We start from the raw sequence: 25,846 nt of genomic DNA on the forward strand, positions 1-25,846 counted from the left end.
TTGTGACCATTAATTCACTAGAGACTCGATTGGAAGTAAACTGTGGTTTTAATAGTCTTACAACTGAGCCAGCCTGCGACCAGAGGAACTGAGAGCAGGGCTTACGGCTGCAGCACTTTATACTTCCGGTAGTGGGAGGGCCCATGGGCGGAGCCACGGGCGGAGCCACGGGTGGAGCCCTGTACAAGCTCCTCATCTCCCCCTATGGGCAGAGCCGAGCAGCCAAGGAGGGGGAGGAAGCTGCAGCAATGGAGCCTGCCTCAGAGGAACAGGGGGCAGCCACCCAACAGGCTGAGGAGGAGGAGGTGCCAAGAAGGCACCATGAGGCCTCACGTGTACGGGCAGCATCTGTCTTTCGAGGACGTGCCAGACCGGGCCGTCGAAGACTTTGGCTGAGCAGGGAGACAGTGCGACATATCTGCCAGATCATGGCGCACCTGGCACTGCGGTGTATGGGGGAGGGCACCCGCGCCTGGTGGCCGTCAAGGAGACGGTCGCTCTGAACTTTTACACATAAGACATAAGACATAAGAACTAGGAGCAGGAGTAGGCCATCTGGCCCCTCGAGCCTGCTCCGCCATTCAATGAGATCATGGCTGATCTTTTGTGGACTCAGCTCGAACTCCGGCCCGAACACCATAACCCTTAATCCCTTTATTCTTCAAAAAACTATCTATCTTTACCTTAAAAACATGTAATGAAGGAGCCTCAACTGCTTCACTGGGCAAGGAATTCCATAGATTCACAACCCTTTGGGTGAAGAAGTTCCTCCTAAACTCAGTCCTAAATCTACTTCCCCTTATTTTGAGGCTATGTCCCCTAGTTCTGCTGTCACCCGCCAGTGGAAACAACCTGCCCGCATCTATCCTATCTATTCCCTTCATAATTTTAAATGTTTCTATAAGATCCCCCCCTCATCCTTCTAAATTCCAATGAGTACAGTCCCAGTCTACTCAACCTCTCCTCATAATCCAACCCCTTCAGCTCTGGGATTAACCTAGTGAATCTCTTCTGCACACCCTCCAGCGCCAGTACGTCCTTTCTCAAGTAAGGAGACCAAAACTGAACACAATACTCCAGGTGTGGCCTCACTAACACCTTATACAGTTGCAGCATAACCTCCCTAGTCTTAAACTCCATTCCTCTAGCAATGAAGGACAAAATTCCATTTGCCTTCTTAATCACCTGTTGCACTTGTAAACCAACCTTCTGTGACTCAGGCACTAGCACACCCAAGTCTCTCTGAACAGCGGCATGCTTTAATATTTTATCGTTTAAATAATAATCCCGTTTGCTGTTATTCCTACCAAAATGGATAACCTCACATTTGTCAACATTGTATTCCATATGCCAGACCCTAGCCCATTCACTTAACCTATCCAAATCCCTCTGCAGACTTCCAGTATCCTCTGCACTTTTTGCTTTACCACTCATCTTAGTGTCGTCTGCAAACTTGGACACATTGCTCTTGGTCCCCAACTCCAAATCATCTATGTAAATTGTGAACAATTGTGGGCCCAACACGGATCCCTGAGGGACACCACTAGCTACTGATTGCCAACCAGAGAAACACCCATTAATCCCAACTCTTTGCTTTCTATTAATTAACCAATCCTCTATCCATGCTACTACTTAATGCCGTGCATCTTTATCTGATGCAGCAACCTTTTGTGTGGCACCTTGTCAAAGGCTTTCTGGAAATCCAGATATACCACATCCATCGGCTCCCCGTTATCTACTGCACTGGTAATGTCCTCAAAAAATTCCACTAAATTAGTTAGGCATGACCTGCCTTTTACGAACCCATGCTGCGTCTGCCCAATGGGACAATTTCTATCCAGATGCCTCGCAATTTCTTCCTTGATGATAGATTCCAGCATCTTCCCTACTACTGAAGTTAAGCTCACTGGCCTATAATTTCCTGCTTTCTGCCTACCTCCTTTTTTAAACAATGGCGTCACAGACATACACGATGGGGTCCCTCCAGGCTCCAAGTGGGGACGTCCGGGATCTCATAGACCTCGGTGCACAGATGTATCTGCACCGTTATGGAGGCCCTACCTATATGCCCAGTCAGCACAATACAGCCACTTCTATGTGGATCGAGCCCACCAGGATGCCCGGGCAGCGGGGTTTGCCACCATCGTCGAGATGCCTCGGGTCCAGGGGGTGATCGATGGGATACATCGCCCCCTAGGGGCTCCTGAAGGCCACTCGATACAAAGCAAAAGGGGATCCACTCGATGAATGTGGAGCTGATATGTGACCATCAGCTGCGCATTATGCACGTCTGCGATCAATACCTGGGCAATGTGCACGCCGCCTTCATCCAGGCACACTCGCTAATTCCTGAATGTTCGAGACACCACACCCCCGGCTGGGAGGTTTGGCTCCTGGATGACAAGGGTTATCCATTGCCGTTGTGGCTGATGACGCCTATCTGGACGACAGATCGACGTGGAGACCCGCTACAACGATGCCCATGCAGCAACCAGGAGCGTGTTCGAGCATTGCTTTGGCCTCCTGATAATGTGGTTCAGGTGCCTGGGCCACTCTGGAGGGGCCGCCTGGTGTGATGCTGGGAGGGTCGCCAGCATCGTGGTTTTGATTACCTCCAGGTTCACCAACTGGGGGGGTACTGCCATAGGCACAAACACCGCATACCAGCCCCACACCCTGTAGGTTACTCCCCCTCCCCCGGCCCCAGCCAACCCCCACCTGCAACCCCCTGCATGATACATACCTGCTACACTACACTGTGGGGGTCCTGGGTTGGCAGTAACAGCGGGTCTGGTCCATGGGGTGGAGGATGATGACAACCCGCTCTGCGATGAGCTCTGGTGCTCCGCATCGTATGACAACGTCTGACTCCTGCCCACGGTAGCACTTACCACTGTCCACCTGGGGGATCCCTGTGGTGATATGCATCACTGTAAATACACAAGGGGTTAATGTAAATACACGTAGACTAGCTAGACACTAGAAGGAGCACCAGAGACATGACACACAGACATTCAACCAATAGGTCAGTAAAATAGGACACGGCCAATGAGCATTCACGATACACACAGAGGTGAGACCACCACAGGAGGGTATTACACCAACCCATATAAAAGGACACAGCACACATGATCTTCCTCTTTCCAGTGGAGACACTTGGTGAGTACACAGAGTTGATAAAACATCACACCCACCATGTGGATTGTAGCAGACTGGTTTGTCAGTCTGAGTAGCTGTAGCAGGATTAACAGGAGAGTCGAATCCAAGTAGGAGAATCGTTAACAGTTTAATAAATGTGTTAAATCTATCTCCAAGTCTGAACCCTCCTTTGTCAGAGTGCACATCAGCTTATGCTACGTCAAGAGCATAATAAAACAATCTCTACATGCAAACTGGTCATTCCATCACAGGGTGCCATCAAACCCCTGGGGTGACGGTGGTAGCGATGGTCAGGGGTGGGGATAGGGAGCGTGGTGACCCTTGGGACACCCACAACGTCCGCTCATTACATATATACAGATTTGAGCCCTAGCCCTGCCTCGGTGCTCTGTCAGATTTGATTTGATTTGATTTATTATTGTCACATGTATTAGATGGGTGTGCGGGCGGACTGGTCTGAGCTGGCCAACAGTCAGAGAGGGGTGGTAATGGGCCCCTATAACTGAACTGTGCCCTGCACCTGTGCCAACCTAACTGGTGTCTGACTCTCTGGCCTTACGGGCCCGAACGCTACATCTTGGTGGATCCCCAGATGGTGCATCAGGAGTGGAGGTGTCCTGCTGTGATTCCCACCCTGCGACCCTGGGTCCCTGTTGGCAGCCGTCTCCTGGGGTAACCCAGCCTGGATGGTCTCAGCTGCTGCTCAGGTGTCTTAGGTGGCAAGGTGCTACTCCGTCCTGCCAGCTGCCCACCAGGTACACAAGGGACGGGGGGGGGGGGGGGGGGGGGGGAGTCTGAGGTGCTGCGGTGTTCCGGCACCTCCCCTGCGGGAGTCACCGGCATGGGCCACATTACCTCCTCTTCCCTCGAAGTGACAATGGTCTCCGGGCTACTCCATGGGATGGTGATGCGAGTGGAGCTATCCCCTGAGGCTCCCCCACCACCGATGCTGCCAGTCCTAGAGGCCCTCACTGATCTTGATCAGGGTCTGCATGCTCGCGGCCATCGAGTAGCCTGGGTCTGTGTCACATTACCCATTGACTGTGCCACCACCTTCTGGGTCTGTGTCTCATCAGCCAGTGACTGTGCCACCACTTTCTGGAGCTGGGCCATGCTCAGAAGCACTCCTGCGATGGCTGCCTGCCGAGGCCTTGGCCAGTATCTGTATAGAATGCCCCAGGCCTTGGACATGCTGATCCATAGCCAAAACCATCACCCCCAATGCAACCAGCGCAAACACCACCCGTACGGTGCTGGCCTGGGTGACACACATTGTCGGCACCACCTCCTGCTTCTGCATGCGGTTGGACTCCTCTAGCTGCACCTCCAATTGCTGGATCCTCGCTGACAACCCCTCATGTTGTCCCTGGTTATCTCCACATCAATGGGACTGTCCATTTCAGAAGCTCAAAACCCTTCTGGACAGCAACTGGACCCTGGGGTCAACCTGCCCCCCAACTGTCCACCCTTCGGGAGTTCCTACCTCCATCTGATGTATCTGATCAGCTGTGTGGTGCACAACAGATAATGTCCCAGGAGCCTCTTCACTAAAGTCCCCCAGAAGCCATTGATCGGAAGCTAGAGAGCAGTCCAGACAGAGGCCGTGAAAATAATCACTGCTTTAACACTCACCTGAGCAAACACACCTCCTGGCTCAGACACAGGAAGCAGCACCTGTCAATTCCTGGAAGGAGAAAAGCAGTCAGCTGGGTTTAAACCCCCTTAGATCTTTGATCTGCAAGCCATTCATTTGTTTCTCTTTGATATTAATTTTACTAGTCTGTGATTGACAGCTTCCACACATGCTCCATTCATTTCCCTTCATGATTGAATAACTTTGAAGTGGTGACCCTATTCCCGTAACCCTACCTGACATTTTACCAGCTGTCAGTCTGTGGATGCAATAATCAGTCAGTTTGCTGTAATACAATGATGGATGTCACCATTAAACTGCACCAGAATGTGAGAAATGAGACTGTAGGATACAAGGATAAATATCACTGGGGCAATGAGTTATTAAACTTCATTCCACACAGAAAGGTGTACACTGCACCAAACGTCTGCGTACATTATATAACACATGTATGTGTGGTGGAATGAATGTGAGCACTGCCATTGGGGCAGAGCATTGGTTCCCCATTGGCTCTGGCTGGTCATGTGCCTCTCGTCTGATTGGCTGGGACTAGTCATGTGACTGCTCACCAATTGGTCGAGAGGCAAGTAGACCCTGCCTCCGAGGCGGGGTATAAGTACCCAGGTTTCCCGGTGGTCGCGCTTTCTCTGTAGTCGACCACCGGGCTAACAACTAGCTGATTAAAGCCACAGTTTGGATCTTCATCGTGTCTCGAGTCCAATTGATGGTACATCAGTATGTTACAGAGTATAACATGCCTGACACAATGTGAAAATTTTTATACTAAAAACAAGATTAAAGTGGAGGGCTCCTTCCCATGGTTGGCAATGGGATGTCACTGGCTGAGAGTTGGGAATGTACAGTGTTACTTCCCTTTCCCTACTTCCTGTTGTTTGGTATGGATGGCAGTGGTGTCTGATTCAATGTCTAACTTCTTCCATAACTTGTCATTCTTACAGCAACCGGAATCATCAAAACTTCTTACAACCTCGACCTGGATCAGAAACCGGGCCTTGCTGTCAACTTGTTGGTTATTGTAGCTTTTGACGACAGCTACCTTTACAGTTCATTGGCTAATGTCACAGTCTATGTGACCGATGTGAATGACAATGACCCGAGGTGCACTCCTCCCATCCTGGTGTAAGTATCAGTAGCCACACTATTCCTTCTGGGATTTTTATCCAGTCAACTTCTCATTTGCAGTCAACATTCATAGGGCAGGAAGGTAGTGGGCTCTCAATCTCTGACTCCCAGCTCCTGACTCCCAGTCCCTGAATCCCAGCTCCTGACTCCCACTCCCTGACTCCCAGCTCCTGACTCCCAGTCCCTGACTCCCAGTCCCTGACTCCCAGTCCCTGACTCCCAGCTCCTGACTCCCAGTCCCTGACTCCCAGCTCCTGACTCCCAGTCCCTGACTCCCAGCTCCTGACTCCCAGTCCCTGACTCCCAGTCCCTAACTCCCAGCTCCTGACTCCCAGCTCCTGACTCCCAGCCCCTGACTCCCAGCCCCTGACTCCCAGTCCCTGACTCCCAGCTCCTAACTCCCAGTCCCTGACTCCCAGTCCCTGACTCCCAGCTCCTGACTCCCAGTCCCAAACTCCCAGCTCCTGACTCCCAGTCCCTGACTCCCAGTCCCTAACTCCCAGCTCCTGACTCCCAGCTCCTGACTCCCAGCTCCTGACTCCCAGCCCCTGACTCCCAGTCCCTGACTCCCAGTCCCTGACTCCCAGTCCCTGACTCCCAGCTCCTGACTCCCAGCTCCTGACTCCCAGCCCCTGACTCCCAGTCCCTGACTCCCAGCTCCTGACTCCCAGTCCCGAACTCCCAGCCCCTGACTCCCAGCCCCTGACTCCCAGTCCCTGACTCCCAGCACCTGACTCCCAGTCCCGAACTCCCAGCTCCTGACTCCCAGTCCCTGACTCCCAGCTCCTGACTCCCAGTCCCTGACTCCTATTTGTTAGACACAAGCTAAAATTGCACAGACCTGATGGGGGCAGTCAGTTTGAGACTGAGGTCAGTCAAGTGGGAGTGACTCCTCAGAGAAAATTCTACAGCATGTAAGTTCTTTTTTTTAAATTATTTATTGTTTTTTAATTTAGAGAACCCAATTCATTTTTTCCAATTAATGGGCAATTTAGCGTGGCCAATCCACCTAACCTGCACATCTTTGGGTTGTGAGGCGATACCCATGCAGACATGGGGAGAATGTGCAAACTCTACATGGACAGTGACCCAGAGCTAGGATTGAATCTGGGACCTCGGCGCCGTGAGGCAGCAGTGCTAACCACTGCACCATCATGCTGTCAGCCTGACAGTTCTAATTGAAGGCAGACATTAGATTATTCTAAACAGTCGATGGTTGCAATGCTTTCTGTTCGCTATGAAGACCGCTCCCTCAGCAGCAAAGACCTTGGGCCCTTTTAACCCCTGTTATTTTCAATCCTTTCTCTATCCCCACCATCTGTTTGTTTTATGTGTGTGTCTGGGTGGAGGGTGGGACAGGGTTTTGGGAATAGTTAGATTAGCAGTCCATTATTCCATTTTTACCAGTATATATTCATCTTTTTCCTTATTATAAATAGAAAAATGTAGGGCGCGATTCTTCGCAAATGCGGACAGTCGTAAAGGCTGCCGTGAAACTGGCCGTGTTTCACGGCAGCCTCCGCGCCCCCTCCCGGGACCCGATTCTCCCCCCCGGTCGGGGCTAGCAGCGCGGCCCCGTGAAGAATGGCATCGCGGCCTTAGCGACCGTCGCTAAGCCCGCGCGCCAAGCGTCACGGCGGCTGACGCGCACGATGACGTCAGCCGTGCATATGCATCAAACCCGCGCATGCGCGGGCCGTCATGCCCCTCAGCCGCCCCGCGGACTGATCCTGCGGGGCAGCGGAGGAACAAAGAGTGCGCGGGTGTTGGACCCGCTGCCCGCGATCGGTGCCCACCGATCACAGGCCCATGCCACCCTTGGCATGGCCGTGGTGCAGCCGTGCCAATCGGTGCCATGGTTGTCCGGGACGGCACTTTGCGGCCGTTTTCACGAATTGTGAGAGCAGGTGTGTTGGCATTCGTGAAAACGGCCGTAAAGGCCTGGGAACTCGGCCCATCGGCCTGGGGAGAATCGCTGTTTGCCGTAAAAAACGGCGAGCAACGATTCGTGTCATGGGGCGGCCGTTGGGGGGGGAGAATAGCGGGAGGTCGGGAAAAATGTCGGGAAGGCCCTCCCGCTATTCTCCGACCCGTCGTGGGCAGCGGAGAATCGCGCCCGTAATGTTTTCCTCATAAATCTGGTGCTGTAGCTCATTGGGGCAGTCAAGGATTAAAGATATCAGGAAAACACAGAAATTATTGGTTAATTAATTTGTGTTGGTACTTCCGGGTCTATGGACTGTAATTGACAGCAGAATCGCCCAGGCTGTCATAACAATGCTGCACCTCAAAGCTGTTTCTTTGGTTGTAAAGTGATGGGGAATGCCCCAAGTTTGTCCCATTGTCAAACCGTATCTACTTGCTGAGTTGCCATCTCCAGGGAGGAATTCTAACTGCATTGGCCAATTCTCCAGCTGATTTAAATTAAAAATTGAGTCTTCAGTTGAAACAAACGTTAACAATAAACTAACAACCCAAAGATGACTATTTTAATTTCCGCGGTAACGAGGCATAGAGGCAGAGTCATGGAATTGAGGGAATCCTTCATCAGGGATCGAAGGTAGGGGGTTTCATAAAATACATGCTCCCTCGGAAGGTTGGGGACGTTGGTTTAATGTTGTTTCTCATTCAATATTTACTGTCTTCGACATAATGCATTTGACTGCTGAAAGTAGTTTAAATGCAATCAGTGCAGCTTTCACATTGAGAAACCAAGTTGAAACCTAGCAGTTATGGAACCAGGAATGTGTACAAAAACAATATTATAACTAATCATCAGGTGGCAGTGCAGAATCTGAGTATTGCTGACAAAGGACATTTTGCCAAAAAGAGTACCAACGTCAATGTCAGCTCAGCAAAATAAGTGACAGCCATTCGCTGGTTCATTCCATAGGGCAATGCCTTGACCAATCAGAGTCAAATTGCCTGGTTTAAGTTTCAAACAATGCTTGGCAGTTAACTATCAATCACCATCAACTGGTGCAGTCTCCATCACCTCCACCAATCCACAATCCATTTGCTGACCAACCAGCATTCTCTTCTCATGCAGTATAAAATTGTTGTTTCTCTTAATATTGGTATTCTTGTGATTGTCCCGAAGAGTGCAAGTTGGAAAGCTTTGAAAATTTATTTTTTTCAGCAATGCTCAAGATTATAAATAGTGTGATTTGGCCAGTTACTCTGAAAAGGCAGGAAAGAAAAGAACATAGAGAAAGTGCCAACAGGTGGCTGGAAGCATCAAGGTTTGTCTCAGCCTCAGCAGAGTGAGTCAGGTATAATCGGTTTCATTTTCATGAGGATAAATCCAGTAAACGCTTTATTCTCTGTCTCTCTCCAGGGACTAACATCCCAGAAACAACTCCAGTGGAAACAATCCTCTTTGACCTGACGTGCATTGATCCTGATTACTCCAATACTAACCTCTCATATACAATTGTAGCCAATGAAAACTCTTATTTTAAATTCAAGTATCACGCCAGTAGTGTGAAGGTAAGGAACTACAGCTTCTCAGATCCAGAAACCTTCAGGGAAATGGCCATGGGGTGGGGTGGGGGTTGGGGGAACAGGGGGTGTGAGACCTGGAATTATAGGCACAGGGAGCGGTGTAGGAATTATAGACATTGGGATTATAGACACTGGGGTTATAAAGACTGGGGTTAAAGGCACTGGGATTATAGGCACAGGGAGCGGTGTAGGAATTATAGACATTGGGATTATAGACACTGGGGTTATACAGACTGGGGTTAAAGGCACTGGGATTATAGGCACAGGGAGCGGTGTAGGAATTATAGACATTGGGATTATAGACACTGGGGTTATAAAGACTGGGGTTAAAGGCACTGGGATTATAGACACTGGGGTTATACAGACTGGGGTTAAAGGCACTGGGATTATAGGCACTTTGATTATAAACACTGTGAGCAGAGAAGGAATTGCTTTTTAATTCATTTACTGGGATGTGGGCGTCATTGGTTCGGCCAGAATTTATTGCCCATCCCTAGTTGCCCATCAGAAAGTGGTGGTGCATTGCCTTCTTGAACCACTACAGTCCTTCAAGTGTAGGTACACCTACTATGCTGTTAGGGAGGGAGTTCCAGGATTTTGCCCTGAGCGACGGTGAAGGAATGGCAATATATTTCCAAATCGGGGTGGTGAGTGACTTGGAGGGGAACCTCCAGGTGGTGGGGTTCCCAAGTATCTGCTGCTCTTGTCCTTCTAGATGGTAGTGGCCATGGGTTTGGAAGGTACTGTCAAAGGAACCTTGGTGAGTTACTGCAGTGCATCTTGTAGATGGTACGCATGGCGACCACTGTTTGTCGGTGGTGGAGGGGTGAATGTTTGTGGAAGAAGGAGTAATCAAGCAGGCTGCTTTGTCCTGGCAAGTGGAGAGTATTCCATTACACTCCTAACTTGTGCCTTGTAGATGGTGGACAGGCTTTGGTGGGTCAGGAGGTGAGTTACTCACTGTAGGATTCAGAGCCTTTGACCTGCCCTGGTAGCCACAGTATTAATGTGGCTAGTCCAGTTCAGTTTCTGATCAATGGTAACCCCCAGGATGTTGATTATGGGGGATTCAGCGGTGGCCCACTGAGGGGCGATGGTTAGATCCTCTCTTGTAGGAGATGGTCATTGCCTGGCACTTGTGTGGCGGGAATATAACTTGCCACTTGCCATCCCAAGCCTGGATATTGTCCAGGTCTTGCTGCATTTGGACAAGGACTGCTTCATTATCTGAGGAGTCGCGAATGATGCTGAATATTGGGCAGTCATCCGCAAATATCCCCATGTCTGATAGAAGGGAGGTCTTTGATGAAAGCAGCTGAAGATGGTTGTGCCTAAGATACTACCTTGAGGAAATCCTGCAGTGATGTCCTGGAGCTGAGATGATTGACTTCCAACCACAACCATCTTTCTTTGTTCCAGCCATGACTCCAACCAGAGGAGAGTTTTCCCCCGATTCCCATTGACTCCAGTTTAATTAGGGCTCCTTGATGCCGTACTCGCTCAAATGCTGACTTGATGATAAGGGCAGTCACTCTCAGCTCACCTCTGGCATTCAGCTCTTTTGTTCATGATTGAACAAAGGCTGTAATGAGAACAGGAGCTGAATGACCCTGGCGGAACACAAACTGAGCATCTGTGAGCAGACTATTGCCAAATAAGTGCCTCTTGATGGCACTGTTAATGAGTCCTTCCATCACCTTGCTGAGATGATGATGGGGGAGAGAAGACTGATGGGGCAGTAATTGGCTGGATTGAATTTGCCCTGTTTCTTGTATACAGGACACACCTGGGCAATTGCCAGTGTTGTAGCTGTACTGATGCAGCTTAGCAAGGCGTGCAACAATTAGACACTGGTATTAAAGACACTGGGATTATATACACTGTGGTTATAGACACTGGTATTATAAATTTACATTATTGACACTGGGATTACAGGCACTGTGAGCAGAGAAGGAATTGTAGACACTTAAGGACAATTTATCATGGCCAATCCACCTAACCTGCACATTTTTGGACTGTGGGAGGAAACCAGAGCACCCAGAGGAAACCCACGCAGACACAGGGAGAACATGCAGACTCGGCACAGACAGTGACCCAAGCTGGAATCGAACCAGGGAGCTTGGAGCTGTGACGCAACAGTGCTAACCAATGTGCTGCTGTGCCGCCCAGGGTGCAGAGCAGGAATTATAGACATTGGGATTTTCAACACTGGTATTATAGACAATTATGTTATAGACACTGGGGTTATTGAAACTGAGGTTATTGAAACTGGGGTTATTGAAACTGAGGTTATTAAAACTGGGGTTATTGAAACTGGGGTTATTGACACTGGGGTTATTGACACTGGGGTTATAGACACTGGGATTATAGACAATTATGTAATAGACACTGGGGTTATAGACACTGGGGTTATTGACACTGGGGTTATGACACTGGGGTTATAGACACTGGGGTTATTGACACTGGGGTTATGACACTGGGGTTATGGACACTGGGATTATAGACACTGGGGTTATTGACACTGGGGTTATTGACACTGGGGTTATTGACACTGGGGTTATGACACTGGGGTTATGGACACTGGGATTATAGACACTGGGGTTATGACACTGGGGTTATGGACACTGGGATTATAGACACTGGGGTTATGACACTGGGGTTATTGACACTGGGGTTATGGACACTGGGATTATAGACACTGGGGTTATTGACGCTGGGGTTATTGACACTGGGGTTATTGACACTGTGGTTATTGACACTGTGGTTATTGACACTGGCGTTATTGACACTGGGATTATTGGCACTGGGGTTACAGACACTGGGATTATTGACACTGGGGTTATTGACATTGGGGTTATAGACACTGGGGTTATAGACACTGGGGTTATAGACACTGGGGTTATAGACACTGGGGTTATAGACACTGGGGTTATTGACACTGGGGTTATAGACACTGGGGTTATTGACACTGGGGTTATAGACACTGGGGTTATTGACACTGGGGTTATTGGCACTGGGGTTACAGACACTGGGGTTATTGACATTGGGGTTATTGACACTGGGGTTATTGACACTGGGGTTATAGACACTGGGGTTATTGACACTGGGGTTATTGACACTGGGGTTATTGACTCTGGGGTTATTGGCACTGGGGTTATTGGCACTGGGGTTATAGACACTGGGGTTATTGACACTGGGGTTATTGACACTGGGGTTATTGACTCTGGGGTTATTGGCACTGGGGTTATTGGCACTGGGGTTATTGACACTGGGGTTATTGGCACTGGGGTTATAGACACTGGGGTTATAGACACTGGGGTTATTGACACTGGGGTTATTGACACTGGGGTTATAGACACTGGGGTTATAGACACTGGGGTTATTGACATTGGGGTTATTGACACTGGGGTTATAGACACTGGGGTTATAGACACTGGGGTTATTGACATTGGGGTTATTGACACTGGGGTTATAGACACTGGGGTTATTGACACTGGGGTTATAGACACTGGGGTTATTGACACTGGGGTTATTGACACTGGGGTTATTGACACTGGGGTTATAGACACTGGGGTTATTGACACTGGGGTTATTGACACTGGGGTTATTGACACTGGGGTTATTGACACTGGGGTTATTGACTCTGGGGTTATTGGCACTGGGGTTATTGGCACTGGGGTTATTGACACTGGGGTTATTGGCACTGGGGTTATTGACACTGGGGTTATTGGCACTGGGGTTATAGACACTGGGGTTATAGACACTGGGGTTATTGACATTGGGGTTATAGACACTGTGATTATTGACACTGGGGTTATTGACACTGGGGTTATTGACACTGGGGTTATTGACTCTGGGGTTATTGACATTGGGGTTATAGACACTGTGATTATTGACACTGGGGTTATTGACACTGGGATTATAGACTGGGGTTATGACACTGGGGTTATGGACACTGGGGTTATAGACTGGGGTTATGACACTGGGGTTATGGACACTGGGGTTATAGACACTGGGGTTACAGACACTGGGGTTATTGACACTGGGGTTATTGACACTGGGATTATTGACACTGGGATTATAGACTGGGGTTATGACACTGGGGTTATGGACACTGGGGTTATAGACACTGGGGTTACAGACACTGGGGTTATTGACACTGGGGTTATTGACACTGGGGTTATAGACACTGGGGTTATAGACACTGGGGTTATAGACACTGGGGTTATTGACACTGGGGTTATTGACATTGGGGTTATTGACATTGGGGTTATTGACACTGGGGTTATTGACATTGGGGTTATTGACACTGGGGTTATTGACACTGGGGTTATAGACACTGGGATTATTGACACTGGGGTTATTGACACTGGGGTTATTGACACTGGGGTTATTGACACTGGGGTTATTGACACTGGGGTTATTGACACTGGGGTTATTGACACTGGGGTTATAGACACTGGGGTTATAGACACTGGGGTTATAGACACTGGGATTACAGACACTGGGGTTATAGACACTGGGGTTATTGACACTGGGGTTATTGACACTGGGGTTATAGACACTGGGGTTATTGACATTGGGGTTATTGACTCTGGGGTTATTGACATTGGGGTTATTGACACTGGGGTTATTGACATTGGGGTTATTGACATTGGGGTTATTGACACTGGGGTTATTGACACTGGGGTTATAGACACTGGGATTACAGACACTGGGGTTATTGACATTGGGGTTATTGACACTGGGGTTATTGACACTGGGGTTATTGACACTGGGGTTACAGACACTGGGGTTATTGACACTGGGGTTATTGACATTGGGGTTATTGACATTGGGGTTATTGACACTGGGGTTATTGACACTGGGGTTATTGACATTGGGGTTATTGACACTGGGGTTATTGACATTGGGGTTATAGACACTGGGATTATTGACATTGGGGTTATTGACATTGGGGTTATTGACATTGGGGTTATAGACACTGGGGTTATAGACACTGGGATTACAGACACTGGGAGCAGAGTAGGAATTACAGACACTGGGATTTATAGACACTAGAGTTATCGGCACTGGGATTATAGGCACTGGGAGGGATGCTGGGATTATAGACAATGGGATGGGTGCTGGGATTATCGACACTGGGAGGGTGCTAGGGTTATAGACACTGGAAGGGGTGCTGGGATTATAGACACTGGGAAGGGTGCTGGGATTATAGACACTGGGAGGGGTTCTGGGATTATGGACACTGGAAGGGGAGCTGGGATTATAGACACTGGAAGGGGGGGGGGGGCTGGGATTATAGACACTGGAAGGGGGGCTGGGATTATAGACACTGGGGGGGGTGCTGGGATTATAGACACTGGGAGGGGTTCTGGGATTATGGACACTGGAAGGGGAGCTGGGATTATAGACACTGGAAGGGGTGCTGGGATTATAGAGACTGGGAGAGGGACTGGGATTAGAGACACTGGGAGGGGTTCTGGGATTATAGACACTGGGAGGGGTTTTGGGATTATGGACACTGGAAGGGGGGCTGCGATTATAGACACTGGAAGGGGTGCTGGGATTATAGAGACTGGGAGGGTGGCTGGGATTAGAGACACTGGGAGGGGTTCTGGGATTATAGACACTGGGAGGGGTGCTGGGATTATAGACACTGGGAGGGGGGCTGGCATTATAGACACTGGGAGGGGTGCTGCGATTATTGACACTGGGAGGGGGGCTGGAATTATAGACACTGGGAGGGTTGCTGGGATTATAGGCACTGGGAGGGGTGCTGGGATTATAGAGACTGGGAGGGTTGCTGGGATTATAGACACTGGAAGGGGGGCTGGGATTATAGACACTGGAAGGGGGGCTGGGATTATAGACACTGGGAGGGGGGCTGGGATTATAGACACTGGGAGGGGTTCTGGGATTATGGACACTGGAAGGGGAGCTGGGATTATAGACACTGGGAGGGGTGCTGGGATTATAGAGACTGGGAGGGGGGCTGGGATTAGAGACACTGGGAGGGGTTCTGGGATTATAGACACTGGAAGGGGGTCTGGTATTATAGACACTGAGAGGGGTTCTGGGATTATAGACACTGGAAGGGGGGCTGGGATTATAGACACTGGGAGGGGTGCTTGGATTATAGACACTGGGAGGGGGCTGGTATTATAGACACTGGGAGGGGTTTTGGGATTATGGACACTGGAAGGGGGGCTGGGATTATTGAGACTGGGAGGGTGGCTCGGATTAGAGACACTGGGAGGGGTTCTGGGATTAGAGACACTGGGCGGGGTGCTGCGATTATAGACATTGGGAGGGGGGCTGGGATTATAGACACTGGGAGGGGTGCTGGGATTATAGACACTATAAGGGGTGCTTGGATTATAGACACTGGGAGTGTTTCTGGGATTATAGACACTGGGAAGGTGCTGGTATTATAGAAACTGGAAGGGGTGCTGGTATTATAGACACTGGGAGGGGGATGGGATTAGAGACACTGGAAGTGGTTCTGGGATTAGAGACACTGGGCGGGGTGCTGGGATTATAGTCACTGGGAAAGGTGCTGGGATTATAGACACTGGGAGGGGGGCTGGGATTATAGACACTGGGAGGGGGGCTGGAATTATAGACACTGAGAGGGTTGCTGGGATTATAGACACTGGGAGGGGTGCTGGTATTATAGAGACTGGGAGGGTTGCTGGGATTATAGACACTGGAAGGGGGGCTGGGATTATAGACACTGGGAGGGGTGCTGGGATTATAGACACTGGGAGGGGTTCTGGGATTATGGACACTGGAAGGGGGGCTGCGATTATAGACACTGGAAGGGGTGCTGGGATTATAGAGACTGGGAGGGTTGCTGGGATTAGAGACACTGGGAGGGGGCTGGGATTATGGACACTGGAAGGGGGTCTGGGATTATAGACACTGGAAGGGGGGCTGGGATTATAGACACTGGGAGGGGTGCTTGGATTAAAGACACTGGGAGGGGGGCTGGGATTATAGACACTGGGAGGGGAGCTGGGATTATAGACACTGGGAGGGGGGCTGGGATTATAGACACTGGAAGGGGGGCTAGGATTATAGACACTGCGAGGGGGGCTGGTATTATAGACACTGGGAGGGGTGCTGGGATTATAGACACTGGGAGGGGTGCTGGGATTATAGACACTGGGAGGGGTTCTGGGATTATGGACACTGGAAGGGGGGCTGCGATTATAGACACTGGAAGGGGTGCTGGGATTATAGAGACTGGGAGGGTTGCTGGGATTAGAGACACTGGGAGGGGTTCTGGGATTATAGACACTGGAAGGGGGGCTGGGATTATAGACACTGGAAGGGGGGCTGGGATTATAGACACTGGGAGGGTTGCTGGGATTATAGAGACTGAGAGGGTGCTGGGATTATAGACACTATAAGGGGTGCTTGGATTATAGACACTGGGAGTGTTTCTGGGATTATAGACACTGGGAAGGTGCTGGTGTTATACTAACTGGAAGGGGTGCTGGTATAGACACTGGAAGGGGTTCTGGGATTAGAGACACTGTGCGGGGTGCTGGGATTATAGTCACTGGGAAAGGTGCTGGGATTATAGACACTGAGAGTGGTGCAGGTATTATAGACACTGGGAGGGGGGCTGGTATTATAGACACTGGGAGGGATGCTGGTATTATAGACACTGGAAGGGGGGCTGGGATTATAGACACTGGGAGGGTTGCTGGGATTATAGACACTGGGAGGGGTGCTGGGATTATAGACACTGGGAGGGTTGCTTGGATTATAGGCACTGAAAGGGGGGCTGGGATTATAGAGACTGGGAGGGTGCTGGTATTATAGAAACTGGAAGGGGTGCTGGTATTATAGACACTGGGAGGGGGATGGGATTAGAGACACTGGAAGTGGTTCTGGGATTAGAGACACTGGGCGGGGTGCTGGGATTATAGTCACTGGGAAAGGTGCTGGGATTATAGACACTGGGAGGGGGGCTGGGATTATAGACACTGGGAGGGGGGCTGGAATTATAGACACTGAGAGGGTTGCTGGGATTATAGACACTGGGAGGGGTGCTGGTATTATAGAGACTGGGAGGGTGCTGGGATTATAGACACTGGAAGGGGGGCTGGGATTATAGACACTGGGAGGGGTGCTGGGATTATAGACACTGGGAGGGGTTCTGGGATTATGGACACTGGAAGGGGGGCTGCGATTATAGACACTGGAAGGGGTGCTGGGATTATAGAGACTGGGAGGGTTGCTGGGATTAGAGACACTGGGAGGGGGCTGGGATTATGGACACTGGAAGGGGGTCTGGGATTATAGACACTGGAAGGGGGGCTGGGATTATAGACACTGGGAGGGGTGCTTGGATTAAAGACACTGGGAGGGGGGCTGGGATTATAGACACTGGGAGGGGAGCTGGGATTATGGACACTGGGAGGGGGGCTGGGATTATAGACACTGGAAGGGGGGCTGGGATTATAGACACTGCGAAGGGGGCTGGTATTATAGACACTGGGAGGGGTGCTGGGATTATAGACACTGGGAGGGGTGCTGGGATTATAGACACTGGGAGGGGTTCTGGGATTATGGACACTGGAAGGGGGGCTGCGATTATAGACACTGGAAGGGGTGCTGGGATTATAGAGACTGGGAGGGTTGCTGGGATTAGAGACACTGGGAGGGGTTCTGGGATTATAGACACTGGAAGGGGGGCTGGGATTATAGACACTGGAAGGGGGGCTGGGATTATAGACACTGGGAGGGTTGCTGGGATTATAGAGACTGAGAGGGTGCTGGGATTATAGACACTATAAGGGGTGCTTGGATTATAGACACTGGGAGTGTTTCTGGGATTATAGACACTGGGAAGGTGCTGGTATTATAGAAACTGGAAGGGGTGCTGGTATAGACACTGGAAGGGGTTCTGGGATTAGAGACACTGTGCGGGGTGCTGGGATTATAGTCACTGGGAAAGGTGCTGGGATTATAGACACTGAGAGTGGTGCAGGTATTATAGACACTGGGAGGGGGGCTGGTATTATAGACACTGGGAGGGATGCTGGTATTATAGACACTGGAAGGGGAGCTGGGATTATAGACACTGGGAGGGGTGCTGGGATTATAGAGACTGGGAGGGGGACTGGGATTAGAGACACTGGGAGGGGTTCTGGGATTATAGACACTGGAAGGGGGTCTGGTATTATAGACACTGAGAGGGGTTCTGGGATTATAGACACTGGAAGGGGGGCTGGGATTATAGACACTGGGAGGGGTGCTTGGATTATAGACACTGGGAGGGGGCTGGTATTATAGACACTGGGAGGGGTTTTGGGATTATGGACACTGGAAGGGGGGCTGGGATTATTGAGACTGGGAGGGTGGCTGGGATTAGAGACACTGGGAGGGGTTCTGGGATTAGAGACACTGGGCGGGGTGCTGCGATTATAGACATTGGGAGGGGGGCTGGGATTATACACACTGGGAGGGGTGCTGGGATTATAGAGACTGAGAGGGTGCTGGGATTATAGACACTATAAGGGGTGCTTGGATTATAGACACTGGGAGTGTTTCTGGGATTATAGACACTGGGAAGGTGCTGGTATTATAGAAACTGGAAGGGGTGCTGGTATTATAGACACTGGGAGGGGGATGGGATTAGAGACACTGGAAGTGGTTCTGGGAATAGAGACACTGGGCGGGGTGCTGGGATTATAGTCACTGGGAAAGGTGCTGGGATTATAGACACTGGGAGGGGGGCTGGGATTATAGACACTGGGAGGGGGGCTGGAATTATAGACACTGAGAGGGTTGCTGGTATTATAGACACTGGAAGGGGTGCTGGTATTATAGAGACTGGGAGGGTTGCTGGGATTATAGACACTGGAAGGGGGGCTGGGATTATAGACACTGGGAGGGGTGCTGGGATTATAGACACTGGGAGGGGTTCTGGGATTATGGACACTGGAAGGGGGGCTGCGATTATAGACACTGGAAGGGGTGCTGGGATTATAGAGACTGGGAGGGTTGCTGGGATTAGAGACACTGGGAGGGGGCTGGGATTATGGACACTGGAAGGGGGTCTGGGATTATAGACACTGGAAGGGGGGCTGGGATTATAGACACTGGGAGGGGTGCTTGGATTAAAGACACTGGGAGGGGGGCTGGGATTATAGACACTGGGAGGGGAGCTGGGATTATGGACACTGGGAGGGGGGCTGGGATTATAGACACTGGGAGGGGGGCTGGGATTATAGACACTGGGAGGGGGGCTGGGATTATAGACACTGGGAGGGGTGCTGGGATTATAGACACTGGGAGGGGTGCTGGGATTATAGACACTGGGAGGGGTTCTGGGATTATGGACACTGGAAGGGGGGCTGCGATTATAGACACTGGAAGGGGTGCTGGGATTATAGAGACTGGGAGGGTTGCTGGGATTAGAGACACTGGGAGGGGTTCTGGGATTATAGACACTGGGAGGGGGGCTGGGATTATAGACACTGGAAGGGGGGCTGGGATTATAGACACTGGGAGGGTTGCTGGGATTATAGAGACTGAGAGGGTGCTGGGATTATAGACACTATAAGGGGTGCTTGGATTATAGACACTGGGAGTGTTTCTGGGATTATAGACACTGGGAAGGTGCTGGTATTATAGAAACTGGAAGGGGTGCTGGTATAGACACTGGAAGGGGTTCTGGGATTAGAGACACTGTGCGGGGTGCTGGGATTATAGTCACTGGGAAAGGTGCTGGGATTATAGACACTGAGAGTGGTGCAGGTATTATAGACACTGGGAGGGGGGCTGGTATTATAGACACTGGGAGGGATGCTGGTATTATAGACACTGGGAGGGGGGCTGGGATTATAGACACTGGGAGGGTTGCTGGGATTATAGACACTGGGAGGGGTGCTGGGATTATAGACACTGGGAGGGTTGCTGGGATTATAGGCACTGAAAGGGGGGCTGGGATTATAGAGACTGGGAGGTGTTCTGGTATTATGGACACTGGAAGGGTGGCTGGGATTATAGACACTGGGAGGGGTGCTGGGATTATAGACACTGGGAGGGGGCTGGGATTATAGAGACTGCGAGGTGTTCTGGGATTATGGACACTGGAAGGGGGGCTGCGATTATAGACACTGGGAGGGGGGCTGGAATTATAGACACTGGGAGGGGTTCTGGGATTATTGACACTGGAAGGGTTGCTGGGATTATTGACACTGGGAGTGTTGCTGGGATTATAGACACTGGGAGGGGTGCTGGGATTATAGACACTGGGAGGTGTTCTGGGATTATGGACACTGTAAAGGGGAATGCGATTGTAGACACTGGGAGGGTTGCTGGGATTAGAGACACTGGGAGGGGTTCTGGGATTAGAGACACTGGGAGGGGGGCTGGGATTATAGACACTGGAAGGGGGGGCTGGGACTGTAGACACTGGAAGGGTGCTGGGATTATAGACACTGGGAGGGTTGCTGGGATTATAGACACTGGAAGGGCGGCTGGGATTATAGACACTGGGAGGGGTTCTGGGATTATGGACACTGGAAGGGGGGCTGCGATTATAGACACTGGGAGGGGTTCTGGGATTATAGACACTGGGAGGGGGGCTGGGATTATAGACACTGGAAGGGGGGCTGGGATTGTAGACACTGGAAGGGGTGCTGGGATTATAGACACTGGGAGGGTTGCTGGGATTATAGACACTGGAAGGGTGGCTGGGATTATAGACACTGGGAGGGGTTCTGGTATTATAGACACTGGGAGGGTTGCTGGGATTAGAGACACTGGAAGGGCGGCTGGGATTATAGACACTGGGAGGGGTTCTGGGATTATGGACACTGGAAGGGGGGCTGCGATTATAGACACTGGAAGGGGTGCTGGGATTATAGAGACTGGGAGGGTTGCTGGGATTAGAGACACTGGGAGGGGTTCTGGGATTATAGACACTGGGAGGGGGCTGGTATTATAGACACTGGGAGGGGTTTTGGGATTATGGACACTGGAAGGGGGGCTGGGATTATTGAGACTGGGAGGGTGGCTGGGATTAGAGACACTGGGAGGGGTTCTGGGATTAGAGACACTGGGCGGGGTGCTGCGATTATAGACATTGGGAGGGGGGCTGGGATTATAGACACTGGGAGGGGTGCTGGGATTATAGAGACTGAGAGGGTGCTGGGATTATAGACACTATAAGGGGTGCTTGGATTATAGACACTGGGAGTGTTTCTGGGATTATAGACACTGGGAAGGTGCTGGTATTATAGAAACTGGAAGGGGTGCTGGTATTATAGACACTGGGAGGGGGATGGGATTAGAGACACTGGAAGTGGTTCTGGGATTAGAGACACTGGAAGTGGTTCTGGGATTAGAGACACTGGGCGGGGTGCTGGGATTATAGTCACTGGGAAAGGTCCTGGGATTATAGACACTGGGAGGGGGGCTGGGATTATAGACACTGGGAGGGGGGCTGGAATTATAGACACTGAGAGGGTTGCTGGGATTATAGACACTGGGAGGGGTGCTGGTATTATAGAGACTGGGAGGGTTGCTGGGATTATAGACACTGGAAGGGGGGCTGGGATTATAGACACTGGGAGGGGTGCTGGGATTATAGACACTGGGAGGGGTTCTGGGATTATGGACACTGGAAGGGGGGCTGCGATTATAGACACTGGAAGGGGTGCTGGGATTATAGAGACTGGGAGGGTTGCTGGGATTAGAGACACTGGGAGGGGGCTGGGATTATGGACACTGGAAGGGGGTCTGGGATTATAGACACTGGAAGGGGGGCTGGGATTATAGACACTGGGAGGGGTGCTGGGATTATAGACACTGGGAGGGGGGCTGGGATTATAGACACTGGGAGGGGAGCTGGGATTATGGACACTGGGAGGGGGGCTGGGATTATAGACACTGGAAGGGGGGCTGGGATTATAGACACTGCGAGGGGGGCTGGTATTATAGACACTGGGAGGGGTGCTGGGATTATAGACACTGGGAGGGGTGCTGGGATTATAGACACTGGGAGGGGTTCTGGGATTATGGACACTGGAAGGGGGGCTGCGATTATAGACACTGGAAGGGGTGCTGGGATTATAGAGACTGGGAGGGTTGCTGGGATTAGAGACACTGGGAGGGGTTCTGGGATTATAGACACTGGAAGGGGGGCTGGGATTATAGACACTGGAAGGGGGGCTGGGATTATAGACACTGGGAGGGTTGCTGGGATTATAGAGACTGAGAGGGTGCTGGGATTATAGACACTATAAGGGGTGCTTGGATTATAGACACTGGGAGTGTTTCTGGGATTATAGACACTGGGAAGGTGCTGGTGTTATAGAAACTGGAAGGGGTGCTGGTATAGACACTGGAAGGGGTTCTGGGATTAGAGACACTGTGCGGGGTGCTGGGATTATAGTCACTGGGAAAGGTGCTGGGATTATAGACACTGAGAGTGGTGCAGGTATTATAGACACTGGGAGGGGGGCTGGTATTATAGACACTGGGAGGGATGCTGGTATTATAGACACTGGAAGGGGGGCTGGGATTATAGACACTGGGAGGGTTGCTGGGATTATAGACACTGAGAGGGGTGCTGGGATTATAGACACTGGGAGGGTTGCTGGGATTATAGGCACTGAAAGGGGGGCTGGGATTATAGAGACTGGGAGGGTTGCTGGGATTATAGAAACTGGAAGGGGTGCTGGTATTATAGACACTGGGAGGGGGATGGGATTAGAGACACTGGAAGTGGTTCTGGGATTAGAGACACTGGGCGGGGTGCTGGGATTATAGTCACTGGGAAAGGTGCTGGGATTATAGACACTGGGAGGGGGGCTGGGATTATAGACACTGGGAGGGGTGCTGGTATTATAGAGACTGGGAGGGTTGCTGGGATTATAGACACTGGAAGGGGGGCTGGGATTATAGACACTGGGAGGGGTGCTGGGATTATAGACACTGGGAGGGGTTCTGGGATTATGGACACTGGAAGGGGGGCTGCGATTATAGACACTGGAAGGGGTGCTGGGATTATAGAGACTGGGAGGGTTGCTGGGATTAGAGACACTGGGAGGGGGCTGTGATTATGGACACTGGAAGGGGGTCTGGGATTATAGACACTGGAAGGGGGGCTGGGATTATAGACACTGGGAGGGGTGCTTGGATTAAAGACACTGGGAGGGGGGCTGGGATTATAGACACTGGGAGGGGAGCTGGGATTATGGACACTGGGAGGGGGGCTGGGATTATAGACACTGGAAGGGGGGCTGGGATTATAGACACTGGGAGGGGGGCTGGTATTATAGACACTGGGAGGGGTGCTGGGATTATAGACACTGGGAGGGGTGCTGGGATTATAGACACTGGGAGGGGTTCTGGGATTATGGACACTGGAAGGGGGGCTGCGATTATAGACCCTGGAAGGGGTGCTGGGATTATAGAGACTGGGAGGGTTGCTGGGATTAGAGACACTGGGAGGGGTTCTGGGATTATAGACACTGGAAGGGGGGCTGGGATTATAGACACTGGAAGGGGGGCTGGGATTATAGACACTGGAAGGGGTGCTGGGATTATAGAGACTGGGAGGGTTGCTGGGATTAGAGACACTGGAAGGGGTTCTGGGATTATAGACACTGGAAGGGGGGCTGGGATTATAGACACTGGAAGGGGGGCTGGGATTATAGACACTGGGAGGGTTGCTGGGATTATAGAGACTGAGAGGGTGCTGGGATTATAGACACTATAAGGGGTGCTTGGATTATAGACACTGGGAGTGTTTCTGGGATTATAGACACTGGGAAGGTGCTGGTATTATAGAAACTGGAAGGGGTGCTGGTATAGACACTGGAAGGGGTTCTGGGATTAGAGACACTGTGCGGGGTGCTGGGATTATAGTCACTGGGAAAGGTGCTGGGATTATAGACACTGAGAGTGGTGCAGGTATTATAGACACTGGGAGGGGGGCTGGTATTATAGACACTGGGAGGGATGCTGGTATTATAGACACTGGAAGGGGAGCTGGGATTATAGACACTGGGAGGGGTGCTGGGATTATAGAGACTGGGAGGGGGCTGGGATTATGGACACTGGAAGGGGGTCTGGGATTATAGACACTGGAAGGGGGGCTGGGATTATAGACACTGGGAGGGGTGCTTGGATTAAAGACACTGGGAGGGGGGCTGGGATTATAGACACTGGGAGGGGAGCTGGGATTATGGACACTGGGAGGGGGGCTGGGATTATAGACACTGGAAGGGGGGCTGGGATTATAGACACTGCGAGGGGGGCTGGTATTATAGACACTGGGAGGGGTGCTGGGATTATAGACACTGGGAGGGGTGCTGGGATTATAGACACTGGGAGGGGTTCTGGGATTATGGACACTGGAAGGGGGGCTGCGATTATAGACACTGCAAGGGGTGCTGGGATTATAGAGACTGGGAGGGTTGCTGGGATTAGAGACACTGGGAGGGGTTCTGGGATTATAGACACTGGAAGGGGGCTGGGATTATAGACACTGGAAGGGGGGCTGGGATTATAGACACTGGGAGGGTTGCTGGGATTATAGAGACTGAGAGGGTGCTGGGATTATAGACACTATAAGGGGTGCTTGGATTATAGACACTGGGAGTGTTTCTGGGATTATAGACACTGGGAAGGTGCTGGTGTTATAGAAACTGGAAGGGGTGCTGGTATAGACACTGGAAGGGGTTCTGGGATTAGAGACACTGTGCGGGGTGCTGGGATTATAGTCACTGGGAAAGGTGCTGGGATTATAGACACTGAGAGTGGTGCAGGTATTATAGACACTGGGAGGGGGGCTGGTATTATAGACACTGGGAGGGATGCTGGTATTATAGACACTGGAAGGGGGGCTGGGATTATAGACACTGGGAGGGTTGCTGGGATTATAGACACTGGGAGGGGTGCTGGGATTATAGACACTGGGAGGGTTGCTGGGATTATAGGCACTGAAAGGGGGGGCTGGGATTATAGAGACTGGGAGGGTGCTGGTATTATAGAAACTGGAAGGGGTGCTGGTATTATAGACACTGGGAGGGGGATGGGATTAGAGACACTGGAAGTGGTTCTGGGATTAGAGACACTGGGCGGGGTGCTGGGATTATAGTCACTGGGAAAGGTGCTGGGATTATAGACACTGGGAGGGGGGCTGGGATTATAGACACTGGGAGGGGTGCTGGTATTATAGAGACTGGGAGGGTTGCTGGGATTATAGACACTGGAAGGGGGGCTGGGATTATAGACACTGTGAGGGGTGCTGGGATTATAGACACTGGGAGGGGTTCTGGGATTATGGACACTGGAAGGGGGGCTGCGATTATAGACACTGGAAGGGGTGCTGGGATTATAGAGACTGGGAGGGTTGCTGGGATTAGAGACACT

General features: G+C 51.0%; 2 protein-coding genes across 2 annotated transcripts in view; both read left to right on the plus strand.

Annotated features, from left to right (window-relative positions):
• Nucleotides 1–9,411, plus strand: part of LOC119973179 (cadherin-related family member 4-like) — an 81,266-nt gene extending 71,855 nt beyond the window's left edge. The window contains exons 9-10 of the mRNA XM_038810824.1: nt 5,752–5,932; nt 9,273–9,411. Coding sequence (XP_038666752.1) covers nt 5,752–5,932; nt 9,273–9,279 — 188 coding nt within the window. The 3' untranslated portion in view covers nt 9,280–9,411. The remainder of the gene's footprint in view (nt 1–5,751; nt 5,933–9,272) is intronic.
• Nucleotides 9,282–25,846, plus strand: part of LOC119973180 (cadherin-related family member 4-like) — a 104,986-nt gene continuing 88,421 nt past the window's right edge. The window contains exon 1 of the mRNA XM_038810825.1: nt 9,282–9,424. The gene's annotated coding sequence lies outside the window, so the exon portion shown is untranslated. The remainder of the gene's footprint in view (nt 9,425–25,846) is intronic.

This window comes from Scyliorhinus canicula, chromosome 11 (assembly GCF_902713615.1).
Source record: "Scyliorhinus canicula chromosome 11, sScyCan1.1, whole genome shotgun sequence".
Classification (NCBI taxonomy): Eukaryota; Metazoa; Chordata; class Chondrichthyes; order Carcharhiniformes; family Scyliorhinidae; genus Scyliorhinus; species Scyliorhinus canicula.